The 17,782-nt window shown below is 42.9% G+C and overlaps 1 protein-coding gene across 3 annotated transcripts in view; it reads left to right on the top strand.

Annotated features, from left to right (window-relative positions):
• Positions 1–15,893, top strand: part of LOC124607393 (BTB/POZ domain-containing protein 1-like) — a 461,534-nt gene extending 445,641 nt beyond the window's left edge. For all 3 annotated transcript variants that reach the window (XM_047139712.1, XM_047139713.1, XM_047139714.1), the window contains 4 exons: positions 2,451–2,552; positions 4,348–4,548; positions 7,555–7,757; positions 11,036–15,893. In XM_047139712.1, coding sequence (XP_046995668.1) covers positions 2,512–2,552; positions 4,348–4,548; positions 7,555–7,757; positions 11,036–11,766 — 1,176 coding nt within the window. In that variant the 5' untranslated portion in view covers positions 2,451–2,511 and the 3' untranslated portion in view covers positions 11,767–15,893. The remainder of the gene's footprint in view (positions 1–2,450; positions 2,553–4,347; positions 4,549–7,554; positions 7,758–11,035) is intronic.
• Positions 15,894–17,782: the final 1,889 nt, after the last annotated feature.

Raw genomic sequence — 17,782 nt, 5'->3', positions numbered from 1 at the left:
TTACTGATTATTGTGATTACTGAGTTCTATGGTTGCACAAACTAAAATATTATGTGATGTAGTCAGTTACTGTACAGGGTATCTAACTTAGTTATATTGTGAAGTGTTATCAGTGCGAATTTTCCGGCTGTTGTTCTACTTAGTTACTGGCTAATTACATATTATATGTCCTCTTCCGTCAACTTCTTTCCGCCGTACTGTACGTTAACTGACTACATCACGTACTACTTTAGCATTTGTAACCGTAGAACTCAAAGTTCACAGTAATCAGTACGTTGTCAGCAGAAGTTCGCTTACGGCAAGAGACCAACATCTGTGCAGAATACGATTACTATATGACGACGCCTCCAAATACACAGAAACAAAACGTATATTGGTTAAAAATATTATGCGTTTCAAAGAAGGGTGCCTTCAAAGACAATATGTTTATAGTGCGATCGTTATGTTTTCGTGCAGGTATCGGATCTTATTCTCATGATACGTGTTCCTCGCCTATAACAGAATTCCTTTTTTTTTTTTTTTTAGCGCCTGAGAACAGAAATTCAACAAACATGGGTATTCCTTTTTTTCACACTAAGGACTTACAAGTGAATCGACTCACACAACAAGATCGAAACAGCTTTGCCACTTATTCAGCAGACTCACTAGACAACTAAACAAGCAGCGAACAATGTTGTGTAGCGTATACAGCTCGTCTAGCAGGTGTAGGAAAACAAATGTTCTCATTAAGCTCGTTAAACTGAGGAGAAACAGCTCCAGTCAGATGTGGTGAGTGCATGTCAGCTGAAAACTCCACATCACAGTTCTAAATCCCGTTGGCTCTGAACTTTTCCCACACTTAACGTCGTTGTGGGTAGTGAACGTGCAGAGATGCAGTCTGGCGTTCATTTATGTTACACTTTAAGAATTAAGTCCTCTTGAAAGTTTCTGAGGGAACCTTTTCAGAGTCCAGAAGACGAAAAGAAGACAGCACTTCTAATAAGACTATTTCGCAAAGAATTACACTGTTAAAATCACCCTTTAAATTACTGCTATTTTACTTGCTGCATCTAGCAATATTTCGTTTCTCAAGATAAACATAAATATTTTTAATGTCGATTACCTTGGAGACAAGAATTGTTGATATTATCATTATTATTATTATTATTATTACTGTTACTAGTACTACTGTTATTACTGTTACTATTGTTACTATTATCATTATTATTACTATAATTATCATTATTGTTTTTAATCAGACATGTTTCACCTAACTGTATTGGGCATCTTTAGTGGCTTGCAAAGAAATAAAAGAGAATAAAGGTTTCCATAAATTACTGTAACCAGTCAACTTTTGCTTTATTCTTCAATTTCTATTTCTCATTACCGCTTTCAAATCGCCTAGCGATTCATAAGCAGATGGTACATATTTATTGCATGATTGCAGTACTGTGGAGATTGTGTAGCTGAAGCGAAACGTAAAAACGGAACATGTAAGCCACTTCCACGTCCTTTACAAAAAATAAATAAAAACTTTTATTTTCGTTTTGTGAAGCACCTGGAAGTTGTTACCCGAGGCGAAATTTGTGAATTTTTATTCTGTTTTCCAAAGCGCGTGGACGTTTTTGCCTATGGCCAAGTTTGTGAAGTGTTGTAAAATTACCGTCACTGGAAAACATACGTTGTGTTTTTCCAAAATATTGGTGCATCAAGAACAGATCAACAGATACAAACAACTGTTAAGTGAAACAACTAAAGCGGTCCATAATGTGAATAATTCTCGCCACATTCAGTACTTACGTGTTTCGTTTTTACATTTTGCCACATCTAATACGATCCCCATAATGCTGCCATTACGCAGTTCGAAACTGGTAATGGAAAATAAAAACTGAAGAATAAAACAAAAGGATACTTTTTGCAGTAATTTCTGGAAACCTTTATTCATCACAGTAGCAGCGTTCCACATCCATATTGGATAAAAATTTGAATAAAAGAGTATATTGTTTGCTGGACTATAATTATTAAATTTTTGAGATATGTAGTGTTTCATGACAGCACTTTTAGATTAACTTAATGTTTACATTACTTACAAAAGCTGGATTGTAAATGTTAATGTAACCTAAACGGGCTGCCATGAACCACTACATTTCTCAAAAGTTTATATTCAGACAAACAGTAACCTCTTTTGTATCTTTATAGGCAATTGAAGATGCCCAACAGAATCAAATGAATCGTATCTGGATAGTAACCAAATAAAAATTTTATTTGCGAAAGACGAGTAATAATTACATTTTTCTTGAAGATAAACAGCATTACAAGAAAACATCATTTTCAGAGAACTCACTTGCTCTTAAAAGTTGACAACGAAATCTGCTGGTGGCTGGCTAAAATACAAATTCCGTTTATTTTATGATTTGTACTTTTCCGGCCACGTAATTGTTTTACCCATTTGTTTTCCTTTTTCGTTACAGAAAGCTACATCGTTACGTGAATCACCCGGCAAGGACTGAAGCAAAATTTCTTACAAGCAAGATGTGTTCCGCTATTTCAACAACACCTCTTCTGGCTAAGAGGTAAGTTTTTGCATCCGCAGTAATCGAAGGCATTGTACCTTTGGAATGTCACTTAGAAAGCATAACTGTTGCAAAGTGTGCCTAGTAGCAATTAGCAGACTTAAATATCCAGAATGAGATTTTCACTCAGCTGCGGAGTGTGCGCTGATGTGAAACTTCCTGGCAGATTAAAACTGTATGCCGAACCGAGACTCGAATTCTGGACCTTTGTCTTTCACGGGCAAGTACTCTACCATCTGAGCTACCCAAGCACGACTCACGCCCCGTCCTCACAGCTTTACTTCTGCCAGTACCTCGTCTCCTACATTCCAAACTTTACAGCAGCTTTACAGCAGCCGCGCGGAATTTCAGAAAAATTGGACGATTTATTCAAGAAAATCAACTTAACAAATTGAGCATTTCAATAATGCATTGGTCCACTTTTTCCTTTTGTACAAGCTGTTATTCGGCTTGGTATCGATTGACAGAGTAGCTGCATGTCCTCCTGAGGGATATCGTGCCAAATTCTGTCCAATTGGCACGTTAGATGATCGGAATCCAGAAACGGTTGGAGGGTCGTGCACATAATGTTCCAAACGCTCTCAATTGAGGAGAGATCTGGCAACCTTGTTGCCCAAGGTAGTGTTTGGCAAGCATAGAAGGAAACAGTAGAAACTCTCGCCGTGTGAAGGGGGCATTATCTAGCCGAAGTGTGAGCCCTGGATGGTTTGTTATGAAAGTCAACAAAATGGAATGTTGAATATAGTCGACGTACCGCTGTGCTGTAAGGGTCTAGTGGATGACAACCAAAGGTGTCCTGCCATGAAAAGAAATGGCACCTCAGGCTTTTATTCCTGGTTGTTGGGCCGCATGGCGAGCGACATTCAGGCTGGTACCTCAGCACTGTCCGAGGCGCCTCCAACACGTCTTTGCTGGTCATCGGGGGTCAGTTCGAAGTGGAACTCATCACTGAAGACGGTTCTAATCCATTCAATGAGATTTCAGGCCGAAGATGAGTCTATGGAGCCCCAGACAGCGATAGGATACCAACCCGACTGCAGCCCGCCATACGGCCCGACAATAACGAGTGGTGATCTGAGGTGCCATTTCTCTTCATAGTAGCTCTCCTTTGGGTGTTATCAGCGGCACCCCTACAACACAATGGTGCGTCGGTGAAGTTCTACGCCCTGTTTTGTTGTCCTTCATGGCAATCCTGTTTGGGTCTACACTTGAGTCGGTGAAAGTTTGTACTGCTGGTCTTCCTGATGCCAAAGCCAATTTTGGCCAGCAAGGCCGGCGGATCTCTCCCCAATTGAGAACGTTTGGAACGTTTGGAACAGCTCGGGATTTTGACGGTCTAACGCGCCAGTTGGACAGAATTTGGTACGATTTCCTTCAGGAAGATTCTCAATTTGTTAAGCTCTTTCTCTTGAATAAGTCATCCATTTTTTTTTTAAATCGTAACAATTTGTTTGTCTGTTCATGTACACCAAATCTACCGATTTTCATTTCGTTCAGATAATTCCTTCGGGGTGCGTCACTTTTTTTATTTTTTTCCTTTGAGTGTATTTTCTCCAGTAAGCTTATTTTTCATAAATCTTGCACTATAAGTAGCTTCACTTTCGCCTCGAACCACAGCGTTCCGAGTGGGGGGCCAGTGGATGGCGTTATTAGGCACGTACATCTGATTAGCCCTAACGGAACAGATCGAGTTTCTGGAGCATGCGCAGTACCTTTGCCTAAGCTCGTCCTAGCTGCAGCGGCGCGCCCTGTGGAGAGCGGCGTGGTGACGGTGTGGGTGTTGCCTTTGCGGCAGGTGCGAGTCGACGCTGCCGAACGAGGCGGACAGCGACGTGACGTTCCTGGTGGGGCCGGACGGGTGCCGTGTGCCGGGCCACCGCAGCGTGCTGGCCGCCGCCAACCCCGTCTTCCGCTGCATGTTCGAGGGCCCGCTCGCCTGCGGACACTCCGTCACCGTGCCGGACGTCCCGTGGAGGGGCTTTGCCAACCTGCTCAGGTGAGCCGCAAACTCTCTCTCGCAACGGTGCTCTGCACAATGAACGCAAGTCATTGGGGACAGAATTGTGCTATGGGGGCATTCAACTGGGCTTCCATTACCCTGTGATAGAAATCGAAGGCACAGTGACAGCTGTGGACTATGTAAATATTACTTTAGGCGTCCGCCTCGGTAGCTGAGTGGTCAATGCGGCCGAATGCTGTGCAAAGGGACCCGGGTTCGATTCCCGGTTGGGTCGGAGATTTTCCCCCCTGAGGGGGGCGCAAGTCGCCGAAGTGGCGTCAACTCGAAACACTTACACCAGGCGATCGGTCTACCCGACGGGAGGCCCCAGCCCACGACATCTCATGGTTTTTTTTTTTTTTTTTGTGCTACTTGCATCACCTCGCGCTTGATTTCTACGCCGACGGCGATGGCATCTCCCAGCAGGATAACTGCCTGTGTCACAATCATACTACAGTGATTTTAAGAGCAAGATAGTGAACTCACGTTGATGTTTTTGCCAACAAATTCGTGTGATCTCAACCTTATGGAACACATCTGGAGCACTATTGGGCGCCATTTCTGCTATCACACACTACCGGCCTGTAATTTACGGGAACTACGTGATCTGTGCATAGACATTTAATCGCACGTACCTTCATAAAATTACCAAGCATTTGTCGAACGTATATCAAGTAGAACTTGCTCCTGTATTGGGTTACACAGGGGGATCATCACACTATTAAGCGGGTAAATGAAATCAAACGATCGCGTGGCATCGTTCGCCGTGACGTCCCATCCGGGAAAGTTCGGCCGCCGGGTGGAAGTCTTATTCCAGGTGAGGCTACATTGGGCGACTTGGGCATCGGTGATGATGAGATGATGATGAGCAAAACACAACACCCAATCCACGGGAGGAGAAAATCTCTAGTCCAGCTGGAATCGAACCCAGGCCCGGTGCGTAGTAGGCAAGTACGTTACTAGTGAGCTAAGCAGGCGGACATTAAGCAGGTGTTCATAATGGTTTGAGTCATCTGCATGTGTTATGCCTTCGCTGTCGGTAATACACTGTTCAAAAGAATTAGGGGAACGAATTTATTAACATCTGTTATGTTAAATCTGTTTTGTTACAGCCAGTACCTGTGGTCTTAAAGCAAGACTTGAGATCTTCGCTTTCAATGTAGGTAACAACTAAAATCATTCGTCGTCTATTTGGCTGTGTTACGCACTACAACGTGAGGCGTCCCCTCAGAAGGAAGTGACTACCGGTGTGCCAGTATTTTCTAGTGAGTTACGCAGATGGGAGTTAACAATATGTGGAAGTTGTACTCAACCAAACACATGCAATGCAGTGTAAGTTACAAGGGCGATGTGCTTGATCCAAAAAGGATGGACTTTCGGTCTTGTTCCTCCAATGCTTCTCCGTGTGTCATCCACAGCTTGTGGATACGCTACAGGGAGACAGGTTAGAACTCATGGTGAGTTGGAAAGATCGCTGACGCATTACGACCCTACGTGAAAACCGGCATCTCCCCATCTCTGCGTTGCGGCGTCGTACGGACACAGCCAGAGCGCTGCAAAGCTATCTCAGAAGGGCCACTAGAGTCGCTGTGTCCGACTAGAGTCAGACTGCAACAAACAGGTTACGAAAAAGGACCTTACGACCCAGATGCCTTGTTCAAGTATGCCACCTGACACGAGAACACTTTGCAGCTGGTCTTCAGTTCCGCCGTTCCCATGTCAACTGGCAGCTTTGTCACTGGCGAAACGCGTTATTCACAGCTGAGTCCAGATATCCTCTGACGCAAGATGATGGCCATGTTCGTGTGCGGGGACCTGTGTTGAGCAGTACCTGATAAAAGTTGCCCTGGAAATCGACAGATTTCCAAGATTGTATGATACTGTAGGGAGACTTCAGTGGCGTAAGCCATACAGACTCTGTCGTTATTCATGGTCGGCTTACTGCCAGGCAGTACATAAAACAGATCCTGTTGGGCGATGTGGTGGTTGGTGCATCAGGTGGTGGTCGTGTATTGCTCGTAATGCCAGGGCCCATGCGGCGGGAGTCAGCAGCGATGTCTTGCAAAGCCTGGAAATTGAAGTAATGGAATGACCCGACCTAAGCTCCATCGTGCGTATGTGGGACGTGCAGACGTGTTCGTGCTCGTCCTGTTCCACCACAGGCTCTCCAAGGAGTCCCAAGGGCTCTCGTTGAAGAATGGGAACGGATACCACAGGGCGACATATGTAGACATGCAGAGCATGCTACGTAGGTGTCACGCGCTGATAAATGCTCACGCTGGGCATGCATGTTACTGAATCTCTCAAATTCCAATGAATACCACCCAGGATGAATGGATTAATGATTGGCCGGCCGCGGTGGCCGAGCGGTTATAGGCGCTTCAGTCCGGAACCGCGCGACTGCTACGGTCGCAGGTTCGAATCCTGCCTCGGGCATGGATGTGTGTGATGTCCTTAGGTTAGTTAGGTTTAAGTAGTTCTAAGTTCTCGGGGACTGATGACCTCAGATGTTAAGTTCCATAGTGCTCAGAGCCATTTGAACCATTTGATTAATGATTGTTTGTACGTTTTTTCGGCATCTGTCAGACATTTCATTTCTTTTTATATAAACCATCGAGGATATAATGATGTTTTCTTGTGTAATTAATTTGTGAAAGGTAAAGGTATAATTTGGTAACATACGCAGTCCCCAATTAATGCTGAATACAGTACGGCAGACGCCCAAAATCATGTGCCCCTAAGTATTTTGAGCACTGTATTATTGACTCCCCTCCTCCTCTCACGCTGAAGAAACGCTTGCGGAATGTCCATAGTGTTCTGGAGTCTTATCTAACGGCGGATGATTCCGGCACGTTGTTTAGGCACCTCTAGCAAAGCCGGCGCATCTTCCGGTGACACAGCGCGCAGCGCACGTGTCCCAGAGCCATCGACTGTTGCTGCTGCGTATGCTCAACTAAACGTACGTCTGTCGCTGACTGCGGATGCTGCTGGCTGTGTGCGTAGGTTCCTGTACCAGGAGCCGGTGCAGCTGCCCACGGTGCAGACGGCGCTGGCGACGCTGTACGCGGCGCACAAGTACCAGTGCCACGGGCTGCAGCTGCTCTGCACCCAACACCTGGCTGCCAGTCTCGACACCTCCTGCGTGCTCGAAGTCTTCTCCAACGTGCGCGTCTACTGCGACAGCTTCGGCTGCGTCACGAAGGCAGGTCAGTTGTCACGCAAGCTATGGCTTACTCCGGTACCTATGCCTCGACCGCCAGGGAATCACACTTAAAAGATCGGAACTGCTTAGAATTTAGAGTGCGTTGTTCTGTTTTATCCATGTGATGAAAGTAAAATATTGCGACATAGCTGCTACATGGAGTCGCGAAAGGTACACGCGACCAGGTTCGAATGCATGTGCATTCTGCAAAATGCTATAGGTCGCTAAGGAAAAAGTAATTCACTAGAAGCAAACTTTATTATATATATATATGAAGATGGTATCTGTTCTTTCGGACATGTCCGCACTATGAATATAGTGCGGGACAATAAGTTGCGAACGTGGATCTCACTGGAGGCGTGCCAGAGATAAGTCCCTGCAGTCGCACTATCCTCTGTGTCCTCGGTGGTTCAGATGGATAGAGCGTCTGCCACGTAAGCCGGAGACCCTGGGTTCGAGTCCCGGTCTGGGCACACATTTTCAACTCTCCCTGTTGACTTATTTCGACGCCTGTATACAGCTAAGGTATTCATTTCATTTTAATGACTTTATTAGTCCAGTATTACGCGTTTCGACATTGCCATCATCAGATATCCTAGAACATCGTAGTGCACCTGGATGCAACATGTAACTTTTGTATCCATGTGTAGCCTGAGGTTCCTGGATATCTGACGATAGCAATGTCCGAAACGCTTAGTATTGGACTAATAAACTCAGGTTGCATCCAGTCAATTACTTTTTTTTTTAATCTTATCGGACTTAACTGCTAAGGTCATCAGTCCCTAAGCTTACACACTGCTTAACCTAAATTATCCTAACAAACACACACACCCATGCCCGAGGGAGGACTCGAACCTTCGCCGGGACCAGCAATGACTTTTTCCTCAACGACCTATTCAGCACTTTACAGATTGCATATAAAATTTTGCAGTTTTCAATCAAAATTAATTATTTCTCTGCCTTTGATAATTTCTGTCTCGTTCTATTTCCAACTGTGGCCAAGAATAGAACATTGCTTATTAACAAACTTTTTCATAGTCCTGCTAGAAGTTTTGGATTGTCTTCGTGTGGAAAATTTTCCAAAAATTCGACAACATTTGATCACAGCCATCCATTTCTTAAACTATGAATATGGAAGCATAGTCTCAATTGATACCTTCACCACCTTTAGCTGAATTTAACTTCGTAATAAACCACCCAGAGAAAAAAAAAAACCATTGCAGCTTCATCCGTTTGGAAAAATAGCCCACGCTACACGACAAGTTAAAAATTTTACGGACGCAACCATTCCGCATTAAAATTGACATTTCAGTTACTCGTACACTATTGCGCACAATATACCGATACGACAATAGCTAAATATTGCTCTTCCCCCGATAAGTAACTGTAAACTAACGTGCAGAAAATGAAACAATTACAGATAACGCTGGAACATGTCTAAAAGTGCTACATTCCACGAAACAGTATTAACAGAGCTAAATATACGTATACTGTGTATGATGGATACTGTCAACGAAGCTTATATATATATATATATATGTGTGTGTGTGTGTGTGTGTGTGTGGGTGTGTGTGTGTGTGTGTGTGTGTGTGGGTGTGTGTGTGTATGTGGATATGGGTGTATGTGAACACTATTTACTGCATTTACGAAGACTGTAATGTTGTTTGTTTGTTGTTACTTTTTTACATTTATGGTGTAACTGTGCAATTGACGTGACCTATTTTTGTGTCAGAGATATTTTATTATTAAAGTCGATTTTTATTGTTATCGAATGTAAAATTTAGGATTGCCTTTTGTTCTGAATTATCTGTACATGAAAATAGTTTTGTCAATGTAGGCTCCTTAATTCAAATTTCGGTGTGTTCGTTTAAAACATTGTTTCGATTTTTGTAAGGTGTATGCGGATCTCCATCTTTTCTAGAATGTTCATATAGATTCCCTTTTCCACTCTATGAAGAACAGAAAGATTACTAGCTTTAGCAAACTTCGGACCATTGTCTTTTTTCATACCCTAGAGTGCCCGGAACTTCTGCAGGGCTACTGGTGCACAGTCAACGTTCTTGTAAAAGAGCAGTGCCAGCAGCGCGATCCTTGATGGACACAGTCATGTTGGGCGTCGCGGATGCAACTGAGGAGCAGCCCTGAGCCGCGTGTTTGCTGGTGTGCATATTCTGACACTTACAGCGCCATCTATTGGTCAAATTTTCATTAACATTTTTTTCCATGACGTTCCCCCTGTATCAACAATTTGCTGCCTAGTTTTGACGTCATTCTCTTTCTATAGCGTTTTGAAATTGGAAGTTTAATTATGGTCCCTTGCACTACTTTTCTTGATTATTCGAAACGAGTAACAAAAATAACTTACGTTAAAGAGGCGAAACGCGTCGCATTACTGAATGAAATGTGCATTTAAAAGCAGAAAGTTGTCTTGAAATATCTTCCCGAGACTGTATTCTTCTCGAAAGCACTCTAAGGTTTTCAGCTTAAAACAGCAGTTGCACGCACTCGACAGAAATTAAGAACAAGAAGGAATCGTAAACAGTAGTCTGCTGATGTTTTGGCTCTAAGCAACGTACAGCTTAAGTCTATAGCGCTGACTGCGTTACGCGGCCGGCCGGAGTGGCCGAGCGGTACTAGGCGCTACAGTCTGGAACCGCGCGACCGCTACGGTCGCAGGTTCGAATCCTGCCTCGGGCATTGATGTGTGTGATGTCCTTAGGTTAGTTAGGTTTAAGTAGTTTTAAGTTCTAGGGGACTGATAACCTCAGCAGTTAAGTCCCATAGTGCTCAGAGCCATTTTTTTCCGTTACGTGGTTTGCAGAGACTGTGTTTGTTAAAGCAGAGGTTGAAACTACCGCTTCAGTTGTAAGGCTTTTTTTTTTTTTTTTTACACCATGTACAGTTTCGGGCTAATACATGCTCATCATCAGGTGTGATAATTTTGGGCTGTGACCGCGAGCGCCGCGATGGAGAGTATAGGACGCGGTGTGCCACAAGTGGGATCAGTGTTCGCTCTTTGGTGGTACACCACATCCCCTACTCTCTATGGCGGCGCTCGTGGTCACAGCCAAAAGTTATCACACCTGGTGTGGGACATGTATTAGCCCGAAACCGGTCGTGGTCTAAGCACTCAAAAATGAAAAAATAAAAAACTCTTACAACTGAAGCGGGATTTTCAACCTCTACTGTGATGCTCAGTTGCCTGTGTTCCTGTGGCAGTATTCTTTGCGTTCGTTAAAAGTAAAGGATATTGAGCTCACCGTGACTGTTACGATTCTGCAGCCCCAGAGGGTGACGAGTGGGCGCCCTCGGCGCCGCCGTCAGACGGCGACGAGCAGACGGCGCTGGCGGCGGACGCTGAGGAGGCGGCCGGGCTCGAGGCGGTCGTGGCGGGCTACGCGGCGCTGCGCCAGCGCTGCCTGCAGTTCTGCGACGAGCGCGCCGACGACGTGCTGTCGCTGGAGCAGCTGGAGGACCTGTCGCGCGACGAGCTGCTCGAGGTGGTGACGCGCGACTCCTTCGCGCCCTCGTCGGAGGCGCTGCTGTTCGCCGCGGTGGTGCGCTGGGCGCGCTGCCGCTGCCTCTGCTCGCAGCGGCCGCTGAGCGCCGACGACCTGCGCGACGAGGCCGGCGACGCGCTGCTGTACGCCGTGCGCTACCCCTTCATGTCGCTGCAGGACTTCGTCGACGGGCCGATGCGCAGCGGCCTCATCTCCGGGGAGGACGCCGTCTTCTTCCTGGACCGCATCAACCGGCCGGGGGCGCCGCCCGCGGGGCCGCCGCCCAAGCACCTGGAGGCCCACCTGGACAAGATGTCCGCCCCGAGGGTGGGCGGCGGCCGCAGCAGGCGCAAGAGCTCCAGCCCCGTGGGGCGCCACGCGGGCGCCACCGCCACCGGCTGCCTGCAGAGGAAGAAGACTGCCAAGAAGGACAAGAAGCACAAGGGCAAGGACGCGGACGCCGACGGCTTCTCCTTCTACTTCCTCAGCTGCCTGTCGTGCATACTCGACTGAGACGACGCCCTTCTGGAGTGCCTCGCTGGGCGGACTCACTCTTCCTTCGTGCTTCTTCACTGAAGTTCCTGGGACAAGCGACACTCGCAGCCAGAAGGAGTCGGAGCTCCTCTTTGTAAATGAGGAGTGGCTGCAGAACGACAGACGAGTGCAGTATAGACTGAACTACTTCGTGTGACGCAGTTTTCCTCGTCGAGAGTTCCAAACATTGTAAATTACAACTTGAGAGCTGTAGTGTCGTCTGTGCAGTGTGTCTTTCAAGAGACACTACGTGATCAAAAGTATCGATATATACCAAAAATTGTTGTCCTAGTTAGCCCAGTCAATTATAATCGAACCTCTTCGAATCAAACCTCTACAGTTGATAGATCTCGTCATCGGGAACAACTTTTGTCACAGATAACGTATTCGCTGTCACTTCCCGGTCACTTTAGACATCCTTCAGCACTCGTCATCCCTCGGACGACGAGATTTCACCGAAAGCTGAACCTGCTAACCAGATGCGCTGTGTACTATACACCCCAGTTTACTGAAAGAGTGATTTTCAACAAGAAAACCTTAAGAACACTTTCTCGAAATGAATAGTGATATTTTAGAAGCTAATGAGGAACTTTAATTTCGTTTGGCCTACTCCCATTCATACGGAGCAAATGACTGGATTATAGGCAACACACAAGGCGTTCGCGCGCCACAGATTGACTACTCTTTGCCACCTCGCTGGGGCATAACCAATACAAAATGATGTCTACCATCACTCTTAAGCGTCAGCGAACATTTTCTCTCTGACAGAAGTTGTTCCCCTCGACGTGAAGTATCACCCTAGACCTCTGATGCAAAGACGTTGAAACACCCTGTTTATCTATCGCTTCGAGTCGATCTTAGATTGTCAAAAAGAGGACAGAATTAAACTGAATTATATCACTGTTATACAGTCTCTGCAAAGAACTTCAGTAGTGGTAGCTACTGTTGTGGATCTATCTAATTTCCGATAGTTTCGGGTGGCACTGGTATGAGACACAATGTGATTTCTAACCAGACTGATAATCCCATTTTTTTCTGTTTGTTATTTTGACGACTGAGTTATACATCTCCTCAGCTGCCCCCACCGTCTTAATTGGAACAGTTCGCTCTACTGCCCCTCAAGAAGTCACTTACTACAGTAATCGTAATAATACGCAGAAAGTCCGTAAATCCAGTGAGACACCCGTAAATAAATCTTCCATTGATCTGTGTACACCGGCATGTAACCTGTGTCTCGAAGAATCCCGTAAATGTTCCATCAGCTCGCAGTAGAGCAGTGGGTAGATGAAGTACTGCAGTGATACCACTCCCCTACAGTACAGTGTAATGAGATGGGAGCTCTGTCACTTTGATGCACTCAGTCTAACTTCCAAGTTTGTCTCCGTTCGTAGGCAGTAAATAATCCGTAAGATCAATCTTGCAACACTCTTCTGACACATCGGCGTATGGGGCAAACAAGCAGATCCAGCTATCTCGCCCTTACTTTAGTCCCCCGGTTACATGAAGTTCGCGATATATTTTCTTCAACATTGTCCAAATACTTTTGATCACATAGTGTACACTTTCCTAACAAAGCTGCCCCTAGCAGGCGAACTCACACAGTCATGTCACCACACAAATGATCTCATGCACTCGTCAAGATCTTATTCTCCGTGTCGTTGTTTCCGGTTGACTTTCTAGTCCACCCGTCGGGTGAAGGCGGCTTCCGTCTGTTAATCTCGACAGTTTCGTATTATTTAGTTCCCATGCCTTATACCTTCATGAAGATTCCTTGCTTTCATAAATCGATTCGGCATTTTTAAAAGTATATATTTCAGTTTTATGAAATGATTGTTATATGTAGTATCTACAGCAATAGGCACTGATCATTCACACAAAATAAAAGTTTGTAGCTAATAATTTAATAACTGTGTGGCTAAGAACTATAATAGCAACAAACAATCGCTATTGAACAGAAGAAATTCATTTCTTGGGCTTCTGTCATACTGTATGTACTCACAAACTGAAATGACAGAAAGATAATTATCCAATCATATTTTGAAGTTATGTCCTTCAAAAGATCTATACAAAAGAAATTATTTTTTTTATATTGTCTTGATTATTACAGTGTGCATTTCAATTAACTGCCATAATGCCGTGGCACGAATGTTAGTTATTCGAAAATGACTATTTTCACTACTCCCTCAGAGCTTTTGGAGAGCTGATTTACTCTCAGATGTAATTATATCCCCGTCTTTTGTAATGGTTGCTGCAATGTAATTGATGCACAGCGTTACAAAATTCCTTACTCGCCTTTATTTAGTGAGTACAACTTTGCATCATAACAATAAATGTATATTTTAAATGCCATTTGGAGCTGTGATTAAAGTACTTCAGATAATGCTTTCGTCTGCATTAGGCTTTATATGTTACCATTTAATGCTTACAATAAAGAAATGTTACTCTATTATAGAACTTGTTTGCACCTGTCAACTGTTTATTGATAAATTCTTGTGACTCTTGCTGAAGAATTGGTGGTGCTTTGTGTTTTAGGAATGTCAATGATGTTTGCGAATTTTACGTTTTTAGTCATATTGTACTGTGAGCAAAATATGTGAAACAGGCCACATACCTACAGCAAGAGTTCAACAGTATAGATTGTTATATTATGAATGTTGAATAATTGATGATCGCTACATGATATTGGTAATTTATATTTTAGTGAACCAGTAATCAGAGAAACTATGCGTAAATTGTATTTTTGTGTCGAATGATGACCTGACAAATACTTGCAATGTCCAAATTTGAGAACAAAATTGTATTTTTGTACATTATTCGCAGCCAACTTGTGTCTTCACCTATTTCAGTCAGGTCAAATTTGATGATTTGTTGAGTAGTTCCTCTCTTTCAAAGAACATCGTTCAATGTTTTTAAGATATAAACAAAATATTGTTGCAACTCCTGCCCAAATATTACACTGCCTAAAAAGCTTGCACCAAATAGGCAAACCATTGTTTTATGATTTTGTAATTTATATGTGGTACCTGTATAGACCCAAACTGTTTAAATGGAGAAAACAACAGGAGAAACAAACTTAAAATATGTGCTACTTTTCTTGTAAATTTGTGTTTGATTCTCCTGTAATTAATGCTAGTCCACACCCTCTATGAGGGAAAATAGAAAATATTAGACTCCCATGCCATATTTATAGTAGAATATATAATGCTAAAGAGCAAAATATTATGAATGTCTTATTGATGTAATAAATGTTGAACCTGCTACTTTTATTTTTTTTAACCTAGAAAATGATTAAAAATTCTGCAGCATGGACTGTAAATCTTACTAGAATCAGTGTTGGTTTTTGTTTAGATTGAAGCAGAATTCTTGGTTACTGCAATATTTATCAGAATCAGTACTTCATACAAAATAAGATTCATTGAATAGTTGATTAAATCAATTCTGTTCGAGTGGCCACATGTCACAATGGCTGTACAAAGAGTATTTTGCAAACATAATTCTCTTTGTGTACTTTAATGCTGAAATTTATTATACCATACTTTTTGTGCCTAAAATGCGATAGCCTCGTCAGTGGATGGTCTGAAATATTATATCTTTTTTGTTTTATTTGTGTTAGTTATAGATTTAAAACAGTTCATAGCCTGATTTTTTACATGAAGTTGAATGGTATCTTCAGGTAATCTGTGGCCACATGAAGTGAAAACTCTAAAATCATCGGGACTGTAGACCTAACTGTACCACTTCTCTTTATTTACAGGATATTTCACTTTATTTACAAGATATGCTTAATTTTGCTATCAATACGTCTTCAACCAAAAACTTTGTAATATTTCAGAATACCAACTAATGATACCTCTTTGTATTAAAGGCAAAATGCTTATGGTATAATAGATTTCAAATTTTAGAGTAAAAAACGCGTTCTGCGTATAAACTAACTTCTACGTTGATTAATTCGTTATATCTCACTACTACAAGTTATGTGCTGTGGCATACAATGACGTGTGTAATGAGGCAATTCTGGAGACAGCGTCTAAGAAAAAACTAAACCAGACAATTGCAATAGGTGGAAAATGTATAAATTATTCAGTAAAATAAAACTTTTTCACTTATTTGCAATCTTTAATTCAGTGAATAAACTAAACAATGATCTGATTAAAAATTCATTGTTTCTAAAAATTAGTTTTCATTACTCTGACACAGTATAACATCCAGTTTTTTTCGTACATACTACTTCGAACTTTTTTAATTCTGCTGATTGCCAGCTGAAATAGCTTTACAATTATTTTGTTTTAAGTATATGTCATACAGAAAGAGTATGCAAAGTCAAATGCAGCCTTATCTAAATAAGAAATTAGTGTTTTCAAAAGTTTCTTCTGTCTTTAATACGAAATGCTGACATCAGTTCCATTAGCATTATAATCATAAAAGATGAAATCTTCCTCAACAACATTGAACAGAGGAAGTTTAAAGTATAACAATACACAACCAGGAGTATCACTCATATACAACGTGCCAGATGTCGATTCTTTTAATAGCAATAGTGTACCATATCCCAAGAAGGATAAATAAAATTTCAGTTTCATTTTATAGGAAATTACACTGTCGAATTGTGAATGGTACAATAATTCTCAGTATTTTAGAGTGTCTTCCACATATGTACTCAATTTCAAATAATACTCTCCAGAGTAGTGCAAAAACCCATTGAACTTTCAATAGTGACATTTCCATCAACTGAAATCCGGTCTCACTAGGCTCAAATTTGAGGATTTTCTTACAAATGCCTAACACCACTTGAGACCTGGTAGTCAGTGAAGGCAGTAATCGGTTACGGTTGTGGACAGGGCTGTAATCAGTTACTATTGGTTCCCTTTTGCAATTACACACATTTATTTTAAAAGTGTAATTCCAGACTCAGCAATAAATAAAGGTATCACACATTATTAACGATGGAATAAACAACTGTGTAATTAATAGTGCTTCAGTGCGTTACAATTTACTAAATGAGCATAAAATACAGACACAGCAAATCATGTTTTAAAAACAAGCCAATGTGATCCTAATTAGAATTTTAAGGCAAGTAACCACAGTCACGGCTAAATGCCTATAACTCCAAGAACGACAATTATAAAAAAATTTAACAAACATACTGTAAAACAGCAATGCAATAGCAAAGGTTAATTTAAAAAGACAGGCAACTGATCGCCAAACGGGTGAGAAAAAATGATGGCAAACTTGGTAGCACAATCATTTAAACCTGCTGTAACGCCAAGAATGGCAATTATATAAAAGAATTAGAAACATACAATAAAACAGCAAATACAATAATAAAACACAAGGGCCAGTCACAGACGGTGCACCAGCAATAGACCTCTGAGTAGGTCCAGCAAAAAAACACTACTGCGAGCGATAAGATATGCAGCCAAGAGTTGCATTCACTTCAGGAGATGGTAACTCAGACTAGAGGCAGTCTAACGAATAACTAACGACAATCTTGCTGAGGCTAACTGACGTCCAATAAACCAAGTGCAAAGATGTAAAAATACGCCGAAGCCGGAACTGGCAGTCTGGAATCCGTCCGTAGAATACTGTGCTTAGAGCGCCAGGAAGGAGAAAGGAATTACTACCAGCAGAGTAGAGGAATCGCCAACCAACCTACAATCAAGAAAGATGCCAAAACTACGCGCCTCAGTGGACAGCAACGGCAAGGCAAGGAAACGTACACTGCCGTCACATACACTAACCCCCAGGGCAGGTAACTGGGGCGTTAGCGGCCACAACGCAGGAAAAATACCGCAGGTTGAACTTAACAAATAGTAACAAGCTGAACGCAATAAATAGTAATTAGAAGTCCAGAAAAGCTAATCAGTTCCGCCTTCCCCAAGCACTCCACTCGCTGCTCATCGCCTCGGCAACACTACGAGCAGCAACACGAACCCAGGTCATTGGAGACTCGCAAGATCTCACAAATGGTGGAGGTTTCTCCACTTGAATCCAAATG

The sequence above is a fragment of the Schistocerca americana genome, chromosome 3 (assembly GCF_021461395.2).
Source record: "Schistocerca americana isolate TAMUIC-IGC-003095 chromosome 3, iqSchAmer2.1, whole genome shotgun sequence".
Lineage (NCBI taxonomy): Eukaryota > Metazoa > Arthropoda > Insecta > Orthoptera > Acrididae > Schistocerca > Schistocerca americana.
This window is presented reverse-complemented; position numbering and strand designations above follow the sequence as displayed.